At 48.0% G+C, this 13,077-nt stretch overlaps 1 protein-coding gene across 1 annotated transcript in view; it reads left to right on the top strand.

The window, feature by feature from the left end:
• Positions 1-13,077, top strand: part of Zan (zonadhesin) — a 135,750-nt gene that overhangs the window by 41,714 nt on the left and 80,959 nt on the right. The window contains exons 27-32 of the mRNA XM_060368598.1: positions 32-212; positions 813-924; positions 2,048-2,139; positions 4,296-4,472; positions 7,279-7,484; positions 7,945-8,086. Of these exons, the coding sequence (XP_060224581.1) occupies positions 32-212; positions 813-924; positions 2,048-2,139; positions 4,296-4,472; positions 7,279-7,484; positions 7,945-8,086 (910 nt within the window). The remainder of the gene's footprint in view (positions 1-31; positions 213-812; positions 925-2,047; positions 2,140-4,295; positions 4,473-7,278; positions 7,485-7,944; positions 8,087-13,077) is intronic.

Here is a 13,077-nt window from a genome sequence, read left to right as displayed (position 1 = left end):
TTTCTCTCTCTGGTCCTGCCCACTTCTACAGCTGAACAACCACAGGGTGGCACTCCCTGTGTGGCCTTCAAAGGGACGGGTGACCATTCGGTTGAGTGGCATCTTTATCCTGCTCTACACGAACTTTGGCCTTCAAGTTCGATATGATGGGAACCACCTGGTGGAGGTGACAGTGCCTTCCTCGTATTCTGGCTTGCTCTGTGGGCTATGTGGTAAGCGCTTCCCCCGTCCCCCATTTCATTAAGTGTCCTCAGGACTTGTCGACCGATGATGGAGTTGGGGACACTGGGCCCAAGAGCAGGTGCCTGGGAAAGCCAGAGGGGAAGAGAAAAGGGTTTCCAGATGTGGTAGGACACGCCTGTAGTCATGGTACTCGGGTAGAGGCAAGAGGACCAGGAGTTGGGGGTCATCCTTGCTGCATAGTGAGTTCACAGGCAGCCTGAGCTTCATAAAAACCTGCCTCAGAACCAGCAGAGGTGGAGGACGGAATGGGAGTGTTGCTCAGCTGGTGGAGCTCTTGCCTAGCAGGCAGGAAGTCTTGGATCTCATCCCCAGCACTCTGCAGACTGGGTGCAGTAGTGCATGCCTGCAATCCCAGTCCTCAGGAGGGGGAAATAAAACGACGCAGAGCTCATCTTTGGCTGCACAGCTAGTTCAAGACTAGACCGATGAGCATGAGACTTTGCCATTAAGAAGAAGAAGAAAAAAAAAAAAGCCAGGAAAACAAAAAGGAAAAGGCCAGCTTCCAGGCGTCCCCTAGGCTGGCAGGGCCGAAGGCTCCTGGGCCGCCTCTACAAGCCTCTCTTCCTCAGGGAACTACAACAACAACAGCCTGGACGACAATCTCCAGGCAGACAGGAAGCCTGCAGGCACGTCGCTCATGCTGGGAGCCTCGTGGAAGATACTCGAGGCCTCGGAGCCTGGGTGAGCTGAGCCTGGGTGAACTCTGCTTGGGTGAGCCAGGCCCGGCAAGGGAGGGCTGAGCCATAGGGAGTGAGGCCGAGGGGAACTGGTCCCTGGGGGATCTGCAAATGACTGTCCCTGGTATGTCCGGGCTCCCTCTGTGCTGCAGCTCCCTTCTACCAGGAGTCCAGTGTGTTTTCCTCCTCATCTTCTCTGAGTGCCCCGGTACTGGAGAAGGGATTCAGGGCTTGGCCCATGGCAGGTACACACTCAACCACGGGCCAGGGCTCCGCCTCTGACCTGAAGCTAGAGGTTTGAAAAGTTGTTCCAACAGGGCTGGGTGTGAAACCAGCAGGAAAAATGCTGTCCTAGAATTTGTGACCCTCTGGGTTCCGCCCCCGACACCACATAAATCAAGCATGATGGTACATGCCTGTAACACCAACAGATGGGAGGTGGAGACGGGGATCAGCATTCCAAAGTCACCCTGGGCCTATAGTGAATTCAAGCCTAGTTTGGGATACATAGACCCAATCTCAAAAAATGGTTGGCGGGGACTGAGGAGGTGGAGAAGCATTTCAGAGTGCTGCTGCTTTGTAGAGGATCCAGGTTCAGTCCCCGCGCACACATGGCCGCTCACAGCCACCTGCAACACTGCTAAAGGGGACCTGATGCCCTCTGCTGGCCTCTCTAGGCTCCTGCACGCATGGGAATGTAGCCACCAGAAGACATTTACACAGGCACCTAAACTGATAAACTAAACACCAAAAAATAAATAATGAACATAAACACGCCTAGCATGGTGGTTCAGGTCTTTAAGCCCAGAAATCGGGAGGCAGAGGCAGGTAGATCCTGTGAGTTCCAGGCCAGCCTGGTCAGGAGTGAGTCCAGGCCAGCCAGGGCCACACAGAGAAACCCCGTGTCAAAGTTAAGTTCAATTGCTCGCCAGCTGACTTCTCTCATGCTTGCCCTTGACACAACCGCTTGAGAAATCCTGTTGACCTCCGGCCTTCTCCCTTCCCGATGCATCCCTGGCTACCGGGAGGGGCACTGCTTCTTCCCGTTTTCCTCCCTGGCTGAGCTTCAGCTTGGCCGACTCTTCCTCAAGCCTGAGTTTCTAACCTTTCCTCTCTTCCTCACCCAGCTGCTTCCTGCTCGGGGGCAAGCCCTCCAGCTGCGAAGAGAACATGGATGACGCCTGGTCTAGGAACTGCGATATCTTAATGAATCCTGTTGGTGAGAGACATCCCCTCGCAGGCCCTTTGTCCTCCTCCCTGGCAGGTTGAGATGGGAGAAAAAGTCAGAGGAGAAGCAGATAGAAAGGCAGGGAGGCTAACAGGAATGCAGAAAGCCGGAGCTTACCTTCGGAGGAGCCATGACTGGTGGGCCGTCGTCACCAGAGGGTCCCAGCAAACCTGGTTCTGTCATTGCTGTTTTGTTTGTTTTCGTTTTGAGACATGGTCCCACGAATCCCAGGCTGAACTTGAACCTACTGTGCAGCCAAGGATTTCCTTGAACTTGTGATCCACCTGCCTCTACCTCTCGAATGCTTGGGAGTACAGATGTTCGCCATCACATGCAGTTTATGTGGTGCTGGGATGGAGCCCGGGGTGGGGCAGGCAAACGGAGCTGAGCTTCATTCCCAGTTCCTGGCTGACTTGGTTTGCTTTTTTCCAGATAAGGTCTCAGTTTTAGCCTGGGGTGGGCTCAGTCTCTGAGTGTAGCTCAAGCTGCCCTTAAAATCATGGTGCTCCCCCTGCCTCATTCTCCCACGTGCTGGGGTCACGGGCCTGTGATGCCATGCCTGACTGGCCTAGGCCTGGATGGAAGTGGATGTTAGTAAGCTGTGCAGGCACTGAGGGGCTAGCTCAGCTGTGGAGTCCTGTCTCGCGAGCACCAGATCTGAGTTTGATCCTAGAACCCAAATATAAAAACCTGAATGTGGGGCTGGGAGTAAAGACAGTCACCACCAAACCTGAAGACCTGAGTTCAGCCCGGAACCAGCTCCGGAAGGGTGTGCTCTGACCTGCACGGAGTCTCCACAGCATAGTAACAGTGACAACAGCAACAGCAACACAGGACGTAAGGTCAGGCGTGGGGCACACAGGCGTCACCCAGGGCTGAGAAGCAGAAGCAGGTGGGCCCCGGTACCCCCGGCCAGCCACCTTAGCCCACTTGGCGAGTTCCAGCTTGGCCAATGAGAGACCATGTCTCAAAAAGTAAGACAGAGAGCACAGGTGCCGCCGTCAGATGCGGCAGCCCAGCGTGATCCCGAGGGCTCACAAGGTAGACACACGTCCTGTGGGCTGTCCTTTGACCTTCATGTGTGCCTCTACACACACTCACACACAGTTAGCATATATGAGGTGGGGCCAGTAAGATGGCTTAGCACCTAAAGCTGCTTGCTCCACCTTGAGTTTACATCATCCCCAGAGCACATGTTCGTTTGGAGAAAGCAGCTCTACAGTGCTTCTCTGGCCTCCCCATGCCACAGCATAGATGCCCTACATGCATGTCACACCCCGCGGTGCCGCGGCACATGTGCCCATTGGCACACACAGTACTGCCACTGTAAGACGCGGGGCCTCACAGCCCAGGAGTTCAAGATGGCGCCCTTCCCAGGAACTCCCCCAGACCAAGACTCATTTAATTTATCCATTGTGCAACGGGGTCACCCCTGCCGGTCAGCAAAGAGTGGCCCCGGGAGACAAAGGCCTTTAGGTTTCTAAAAGAAAAATTGTGGGAAATTTGAAGTTGCAGTTTTAGCAATTTAGGATTGGATGAGGAAGCTATAAAGGAAGATGATTGGTTAGTCTTAGGTGTTCAAGTTTGGCCAGTCCTGCCAAGTGTGGATGCAGCTGCAGTTGAAGGTGGGGGTGGTTAGCTCATCCTTGAAGACTGGGGCTGCAGGCTTTTGGCCGGAGGTCAGGAGCTACTCAGAAGAAGGAGTGAGGCCGTCTGGGTTGGTTGCTAAGAAACACTATCTCGAAGACAAGGGTCTGGTCATTCTTTTTGCTGAGTGAAGGTCATTGCTTGCTCGCTTTTTTTAAAATATCTGTCCTCACAGATAGGGTCACATTCCTCTGTTCTCTGGAAAGGTACTAAGAGGCTTTAGCTTAACCTGGACCTAAAACTCAAAACTATAGGCTTTAGAAGACATACAGATTAGAAAGTTAGTATGACCCTTTCACCACTACTGAATTAAATCCTGAGGAGGACTCCTGAGGACTGACTCCTGAAGTTGCCCTCTGGTCTCCACCCACATGTACACACATGTGCACCTGCGCACACATACAGATACCCCCCCACATGCTCCCAATGAGCTGTGTGGACACTTCAAGGCCCAGGCTGCTTGCCCGGCTCACCCTCTTCTCCCCTGTCTTCTCCCCCAGGGCCTTTCTCCAGATGCCACGAGGCAGTGGCCCCGCAGGCCAGCTTCTCCAGCTGTGTGTACGGCCAGTGTGAGACCAAGGGGGACAGGCTGGCCCTCTGTCGCTCCCTGCAGGCCTATGCCTCTCTGTGTGCCCTGGCCGGCCACGTGACAGCCTGGCGCAACAGCACCTTCTGCCGTGAGTGGTCCTGCTCCCCCACTAGCTCCTAGAGCCTTGGGGAACCCCGAGAACCGTGTCCTCTTGCATCCAGAGCTGTGTGTCTGCACCCACACCCACAGGGAGCGCCCTCCTTCCTCCCCCTCTCTGCCTCCACCTTAGCTCTGACCTCTGTCTTACAGCAGTGGGCCAGAGCCTCTGTGTTCCCTGTTTGTTGTTTTGTTTTGTTGTGTTTCCGAGGCAGGACCCCAGATTCTCATGTAACCCAGGCTAGCCTCAAACCTGCTCTGCAGGTGCGGAGAGCAGGGTTGCAGGCATACACCACCGTGCCTGACTCGTTAAAGATTTGCCTTGTGTCTAGCTACCGTCCCCTTCTCCCAGGCCACTTTCTTTTAACAAAGACCTTTAAATTTAAAATTAATTAATTAATTAATTAATCTTGAGACAGAGTCTCACTGGTAACTCTGGCTGCCTGGACCTGGCTATGTAGATCAGGTTAGACTCACACTCATGGAGGTCCACCTGCCTCTGCCTCCTGAGTGCTGGGATTAAAGGCTCGGGCCATCCTCCTGGCACAAGCAGTCTTTAAATTGTTTTAAATTTATGTTGTTTTCTGTTTGGGTTGGCTGGTTTGGCTGTGTGTGGTGTGTCTGTGGGTCTTTTGTGTGTGCCTGTATGTATAAGCCATGGTGCGCATGTGGACAACTTTCGGGAGTTGGTGCTCTCCTTCCACCATGAGGGTCCTGGGGTCAACCTCAGGTCAACAGGCTGTCAGCAAGCTTCTTTACCCTCTGCTCCATCACTGGCCTCTGTGTGGACACACATGTATGCAGGCATGTGTATGCGTGTGTGTGTGTGTGTGTGTGTGTGTGTGTGTGTGTGTATGTGTGTGTGTGAAGACCAGAGGCTGCCCTCAGGTGTCTTCCTTGATCTCTCTCCACTATTTTTTGCTGAGGCAGGATCTCCCGGTAAACCTGGAGCCTTTCATGGGCTAGTCTAGCCAGGCACCCCGGGACACCCTGTCGCAGCCTCCTGCGTTATGGGATTACAGGTGACAACCAGATCCACCAGCTTGTGTGCGGCTGCCAGGGATCCGAATTCTCGTCCTTACAGTACTTGGCAAATACCTGTTTGGCTATCTTCTCAATTCCATTTGTTTGGTTTCTGAGACAAAACCTTAAGTAGCCAAAATCGGTCTCGAACTCTGTATGGTCTACGGTGTTCTCAAAAAGCCTCTTGACTGCTGGGGTTTGAGACCTACAGCATTTCTTTTCCATCTTCATAGTGCTAAGGATCAAACCCAAGGCTTTGTGTATGGTAGGCAGATCCACCACCATAGAGTTAAACCCCATCTGGGGGAAACGGCATAGCAGTAATCAAGATTCGCCATCTGACTGACAATCCAGTCCTGCATGTGTGCAGAAAATAGTAACTTATCCACACCCAAATTCTTACACCAAAGTCTATACAAATGCCCTTCACCACAGCCAGCGAGTGCATGAAAGTGTGGGCTGCAGGGGCCGTTCCTGCGATCCCTGTGCTGGGGAGGCAGGACACAGAGAGAAGAGACCCCACCAGGAACAAAAGAGATTGGAAACAATTCAGATGTCTTCTCAGCTGTGCAGAGGGAAACAAAACATGCCATGCCATGCAGGTACAAGAAGAACGAAGTCCCAGCTCAGCACGGAGGAGTGCTGAGAACTGAGCTCACCAGAGACATTACTAAGGTCCTATGTGATGCCATTTGGATAAAATGTCCAAAACCATTTTGGAGATTTTTAAGTGTGCAAAGTTCAGTGGTAAGAAGGCTGTTCACTTGATTCTACAAACACCAAACCCTTTCCACCATCCATCACCTGAACTTTTTCTCCCCCAGCTGAAACTCGGACCTATCAACACCCCATCCCACACCCCCTGTCTCTACAAACTTCCTTTAAGAATTGGCATGGTGGTACATGCCTGTAATCCTAGTACTTGGGAGGCGGAGGCAGGGACATCAGGAGTTCACGGTCAGCCGGGGCTACATAGGGAGTTCCAGGACTATGCAGTCACACCCTCTCCCCTCTACTTCACCACCAAGAAGTGGACAGCACCTGAGAAACAACACCCAAGGTTAGGTGTCACTATAATGTAGGTGTGACTTTAGTATCCTTGCACAGATATACACCCATCCCCACACATGTATCCACACACATATGAATGTGTGTACACACAAAGAATCGCGTAGTATGTGTCCTGTGATGATCAACTTCTTTCACTTAGCATGATTTCCCAGGTCCATCCATGTTGTAGCACATACCAGGACATGCCTTCCTTTTGAGGAGGAAGATGGGATTTTAGACAGGGCTTCATATAGCTCATGCTGGCCTTTCGGCAAGTTTCCTGCCTTAGCCTCCCCTGAGCTCTGGGATGCTAGTTGTGTCCTGCCATGCCCAGGTCACACTCCCTCTAGAAAGCTGAATCACAGTCCTTTGCAGAGCCACACGAGCCATGTGTGCAGTTGATGCTTGTAAGCCCAGCAGTTAGGAGGCTGAGGAAGGACTATGAGTTTGAGGTCAGCTTGGGCTGCAAAGCAAAATCCTGCACTGATCAAGCAGCTAGTCAGCCAATAGAACAGGGCATGGTGGCACATGCCTGTAATCCCAGAACTGGGGAGAAGGAGGCAGGAGGATCGGGAATCCAAGATCATACTTAGGCTAGAAAAAAAAAAATAATTAAAAGCCCGTCACATAGATTGCTCATCAGTGAATTGCCCCAGGAATTTTGACTGAGAGACCAGGAACTAGCAATGTCATTTTGCCTTTCTTAACACTTGTGTTCCTCTTAGCTCTTAGGTGCCCACCTGGGAGTAGCTACAGCCCATGTGCCAACCCCTGCCCAGCCACCTGTCTCACCTTGAGCACTCCAAGGGACTGCCCGACGCTGCCCTGTGTCGAGGGCTGTCAGTGCCAGAGAGGGCACATCCTGAGTGGGACCACCTGTGTGCCCATCAGACACTGTGGCTGCAGTGATCCAGAAGGCTTCTATCACCTGGTGAGGGGCTGCTCTCCCTTTCTGGCTTCACGTGGCTGAGGGAGGCAAGAGAAAAGAGACCAGGAAGGTGGAGGCCTCAGGGACCAAGAAAAGGTTGGGGCAGGACAGAGCTGGGAGTGAGGACAGAGCTCGATTCTGAGAGGCTGAAAGCAAGAGTGGTGGCGCCTAGAATCTCAGTGCTTGGAAGGCTGAGGCAGAAGGGTCATGGGTTCAAGGGCAGCCTGGGCTCTAGAGGGAGGCCGGGTCTCAATGAGAAGATAGATGGACAGATAGAAGGAAAAATGGAGGTGGAGGAGGAAAGGGGAAGGAAAGAGCAAGAGAAGGGAAGGAGGGAGAGAAGGAGAAAGATGAGGGAAAGGATGGAACTAGATTCAGTTACCCTTCTGGGTTGGGGAGGGATCCCCCATCTCCAGTTTCCAAGTTTCCTGTAGGCTGTGCTGACGATGGCCATGCCCCACAGTTGGGGGAGAGCTGGTACACAGAGAAGTCCTGCACCACTCTCTGCACTTGCTCAGCCCCAGGCCACGTCACCTGCACCGAAGCGGCCTGTGAGGTCAACCACGTGTGCTTGCGCCAGGACGGGCGGCTGTACTGCGCTGCAGGTAAGTGGGGAGGGGCTGCAGGGCTGGCCCCACACCCCCTCTGGCATCCCTTCACCCCCCAACCTAGGCTGGTCTTCAACTCCTGATCTTCCTGTGTCTGGCTCCCAAGTGTTGGGATCACAGGCACGAAGCGCCACACCTAGATCGTCTCTAATGTTTTAAAAATTGCACACAATGTTATACCCAGTTCATGAGACCCCCAAAGACCACCAGAAGTTGACTCCGCTGCAAATATATGAGGGTTGTTTATTGTATATGTGCTCCAGCCTGGGTTGCAAAACTTCCTGTGGAAGCAGGAGAGGAATGCAGCGGGGCAATCTAGGGGAACAAGGTTTTTAAAGGGAAAAAACACAAGCAGAGAGTTACATGCCTTGGCGTTACATGATTTGGTAAGGGAAACTGACTTTTGAAATGATTGGTTGACTTTCGGCGTCAAGTTCATAAACAGTCCTGGCCATCTGAGCCAGTTTCTTAGCAACTGTGTCTCTAGTGGGCGGGAAAAGAATGGCGTAAGGCTGGTTCCTCTCCCCACGTGGCTGGACATGTCTCCACCTGGCTGGCCTTCATTCAGGCTTATGATTTAAACTTTAAACCAATACCCAAACAATCTAATTTTTAATTCTTTGGTCTCTCATTCCCCACTTCCCATGATCATTTGAAAACCCAATCTTGGGTCTTCTAGATATGACCATTGGTGTCCTCCAGATTTACCTTTCCACAATGAGATCTGAATACCATTAACTGTATCACTCCCAAGTATTCCTTCATGAAAGCCATCAAGCAATTTAAAATACAAGGCCCAAAGGTGAAAATCAAAATGAGTAGGGGTCCCCTCAGGGTGGATATAAGGGCAGTAAGCCAAGGAGAACTATTATACCAGGTTTTTTGTTATTCTTGCTAAGGATTTCCTAATCATTCCTGTCTGGTTTACATAAAAACAACATTTCTCTCCAAGGGCTGCTGTAAAAACACCAGATCTCAGCCCCTTGTGTTTTGCAACACTACTTAAGAAAATTTTGTGATTGAGTTCTCAAAGCATTGAATAGCTTTATCCATATCTGCCTTTAAGATGTTATAATTCTGGCTTTGCACATCCAGTGCTGCAATACCAGTTCCTACTCCAGCTAAGCAGGTCCCCAAGATAATAGCTAATGTCAGGGAGCCTCTTTTGACTTAGCATTTCAGCCTGTTAGGTGGGATTATGGGCCCAAAGTCCTCTTCTTCTGAAACTGCTTCAGTGCACTAGGACAGTTGGCATCAGGGACTAGGAGGGCTGAAATACCAGTCAAAAGCTAGGCAACGGGGCACTATCTAATTAGCGATCCAGTTGAAGAGACAGGGAGCCATCATATCAGCTGGACTGGTTTACTTCAGGTTCCAGCAAGTCCAGATTTCAGCTTGCAGTCCATAGCTGATCCCTGAATAGAGTCTACCAGGTGAAAATCTGCTGAGACAAATTCAGACTAGAGACAGAAGTTAAAATTTGTCTAGTAAATGGGGAAAGTGAGGAATCCCAAGACCAACGAAAAAGCTCATCTGGGGTCTGTTTGAGCTATGCCAGATCCAGGTCTTCTGACTTTTTGGCTTCCTGAAACATATGAATTTTTAGTTTACAAAAGGAAGTATATCAGTGTTACTATTGTATTGAGATCCATACTTTAGAAAAAGCAGTTAACAGGTGTCTACAAGACAGCAGAAGTAGACTCATGCCATTAAGACCTAGTAAAAGCTATGGCTTTTTGATCACATAATATATTAGACAAATGTTTTTAGCATGATGAGATGCACCTTTAAGTCTATCTCCAGAAGACAACCAAAAGGAAATTAAGATCTCAAGCTTGTGACTGAATAATAAGCACTCAGTGCTCCATCAGCTCATCAGAACTCTATTGATCCATGTCCTAACTTTGAACTTCTGAAATCTTATAACAACAATATCAGAGAGGAGGGAGAAATCTGAAATACCTCCCATTTTCAATGTCTTAAGTTATTTTCTTATATCAATACAACTTATATTCTTATATCTTATAACACCTACTTAGACCCTCCATCTATCTTACATTTACCAACTTTGAAACATTTTTCTAGACCCTTAAACAATTTTTTTAAATCTTCATACCTTAAACTTTCATGTCCTCTGACCTTATATAAACTTCACATCTTTCTATCCAGTTACTCACTGTAAGACACAGGCAATTAACTTAAAGCCTGTAAGCAAGGCAAACCTATTTCCTTTCTAAATAAAAGATCTAGTACCTAGTAGTTCTAACTAGCTAATGAATTGACCAATGAACTAAGAGTGGATCTAATTATCTGCTCTTTAGCTGGCTGACAATTAGCTTAGCTTAGTCATCAATATGATCAGAGACCTGGGAAGGATAAATATGAGCTAAATAAATGTACCAATCCATGTACTAATCAAAATGACAGTGATGACTAGTCAGTCCACCACCTAGGCAGTTGTTCCTGGCTCCTGTGGTCTCATGACATCATGAGCAGAGGCAGTCTGGCCATCAGGCATGGAAAGTGAAAGACTGTTTCTGTGGAAAAAAGAACGTAAGAGAATGGCCTGACCTCACCTTCAGCAAAGTAAAACAGTGACCCTCCAGGTGTCCACAGCTTTGTCCACAGTTTAGGCTGGACCCTAGAGGTGGGCCAGTTGGAGCAGTCTTGCCTAGTGGTTAGCATACTATAATCCAGAGTCACATTGTGCCCAAATCGTCTCGGAGACCTTGGGCAGCTCTGCCAGGATTTTGGGAACTCTCTGTCATAATAAGTTTACACATGTTAAAATGCCATATTCTTCAGATCTCTGACAAGCTTGAGGGCCAGCATATCTGAGTTACTCTTTGTCAATCTTTATCATCTGCTCTAAACTGCATCCTATAAAACAGAATGCATAATCTCTAATTCTGGCATATTCCTTCGACGAGTGTTTTAGGACCATATCTATTTCAAGTAGATCTACATAGGCAAACTTTGTAGTTACCCATCCTAGGCTTAACCTGGAAACATAAACAAGGGACTAGCTAAAGCTCAGTTTGTAACCAACCGCAGTCATTAGCATAAGTATCTTTCTGAACTAAAATCAGAACAAAACTTTCAATCAGATACAGTTCATAGAGGGGCTAACAATTCTTGCTGATCTACCACATTGCATTAAGACTGAACAGCAAAAAGCTTAAAGGACAAAAGTTGCACTTAGCACTAAACAGGAAACTGATCACAGCTGGCAGCCCTCAGCAAAGATGTCAGTGAAACCATGGGTCCACCCTCTTTATCCCTGAACCAACACGGCAGAAAAACCACACGTTGTTACAGGCTGTGGTTGGCAATATAAAACATAGCCATTAGGTGTCGATGATGACGTTGCTACCTGCCATGATATAGCACTGTGGAGCATTTATAGTGTCGTAACCAAGTTCTTACATTGTGATCAATTAAGTTTTAGAACCAACTGCATAACAGAACAGCATAGAACAATTTTAAACTGTATTTGGACTCTTCTGGTCATACCAAACCTATCACCCAGAAAGAAACAGCATTAATCTGTTCACTCAGGAACTGGTGGTCAGGCTTATTTTCATATAATGGTTAACAGTGACTTGAATGCAACCCTGTATAGCCCTGGGCTAACATGGAGCTGCAGTCCTCTTTCCCCTTTAAAGAACATTGAAGAATCACCAGCCTATTAAATGAAGAACAACATATTTTACAATTCTTTCTCAAATCATATTTGCATGTATGAAAAACCGAAGCAAATACAGTTCATATTCCCTCTGCCTTTCCATACACACTCTGACCTTCCATAACATTCTGTATACCTTCATGTTACTCTAGACAAGCTATTCTTTTCGTTTCTTTTCTTTTTTCTTTTCTTTAGTATCCCAGTCTCTTGCTGTCTCTCTTGCTTTTCAGACAATACAAAAACTTCCTTTAGAACCCTTCTCATCATTTCTTTCTTTACTAAGTCATTCCATGGGTTTTTACCATCCTGACATGATACAGTGTAAAAACTGCATTTTTTAATTGGCTCAAACAGTATGGCTTGGTTTCATTTAGTAAAATTAATAAAATAAATACTAAAATCTTTTGACCTCCCCCAAAGGGTTGAAAAACTGTTCCAAGTTCTTTGTTAGACTGTCCAAGGTCTTTATTTTAAAATGCCTGATAAACTTTAAAATGTTTGATAGTCTTAAACATTTAAACATTCTCCAAAACCTGTTTTTGCAATATTAAAATAAAGTACACTTTTTAGGAGTGAAATCACAAAGCATAACCATAATTTTAAAAGTCAAAACCAAATTTTAAAACCAAAATTTACCAGTGCAAACAATCCAATCTTTAAAACCAATACCAACTTAAAATGAGAGTTGTCTTCTTAGGCTAGAAGGAAATAGGGTGATAAACAGAATTCATCGTGACTTAAGAGGTTCTGGAATTTTTTTCTTTACCCTGACCCACACCACATGGCAATTTCAAGATGGCAGTCATATCACATGGCAGGCCACATGGTTGTTATTTAAAAACATCTGTGCTTCTATAGATCTGACAGACATATGCACACATATATATGTTCTAAACAAGAGTTTGAATTAACCTTTAAACATATCCAATAACTGTTAATCTGTAACCTCTATACCCAAGACATACAGAGCATGTTAACCACTTAAGATCATTCAGAAACAAGCATGTAATGGCCATACATAGATTTAAACAGACAGACAACTTTTCTTACTCCATCCAGCCATAATTTCAAGCACTTTGTTCATGAGCCAGGACAAGCTCGTATACCTGCCCTACTCTTGGGAGTTCTCCATCTGTCTCGCCCTTAGCATGCTCCCATCAGCAACCAGAGGTGCTCCAGCTTGTAGCACTGGGAGCACGGGGCAGGCAAAGTCACCATGGTGCACAGCTGTTTGGTTACCTGCGTGCTGAGACCATCATAAACAAACAAACCCGTAAAAGAAAGGAATAGGAAGAAGAAAACA

The sequence above is a fragment of the Meriones unguiculatus genome, chromosome 15 (genome assembly GCF_030254825.1).
Source record: "Meriones unguiculatus strain TT.TT164.6M chromosome 15, Bangor_MerUng_6.1, whole genome shotgun sequence".
Taxonomy (NCBI): domain Eukaryota; kingdom Metazoa; phylum Chordata; class Mammalia; order Rodentia; family Muridae; genus Meriones; species Meriones unguiculatus.
This window is presented reverse-complemented; position numbering and strand designations above follow the sequence as displayed.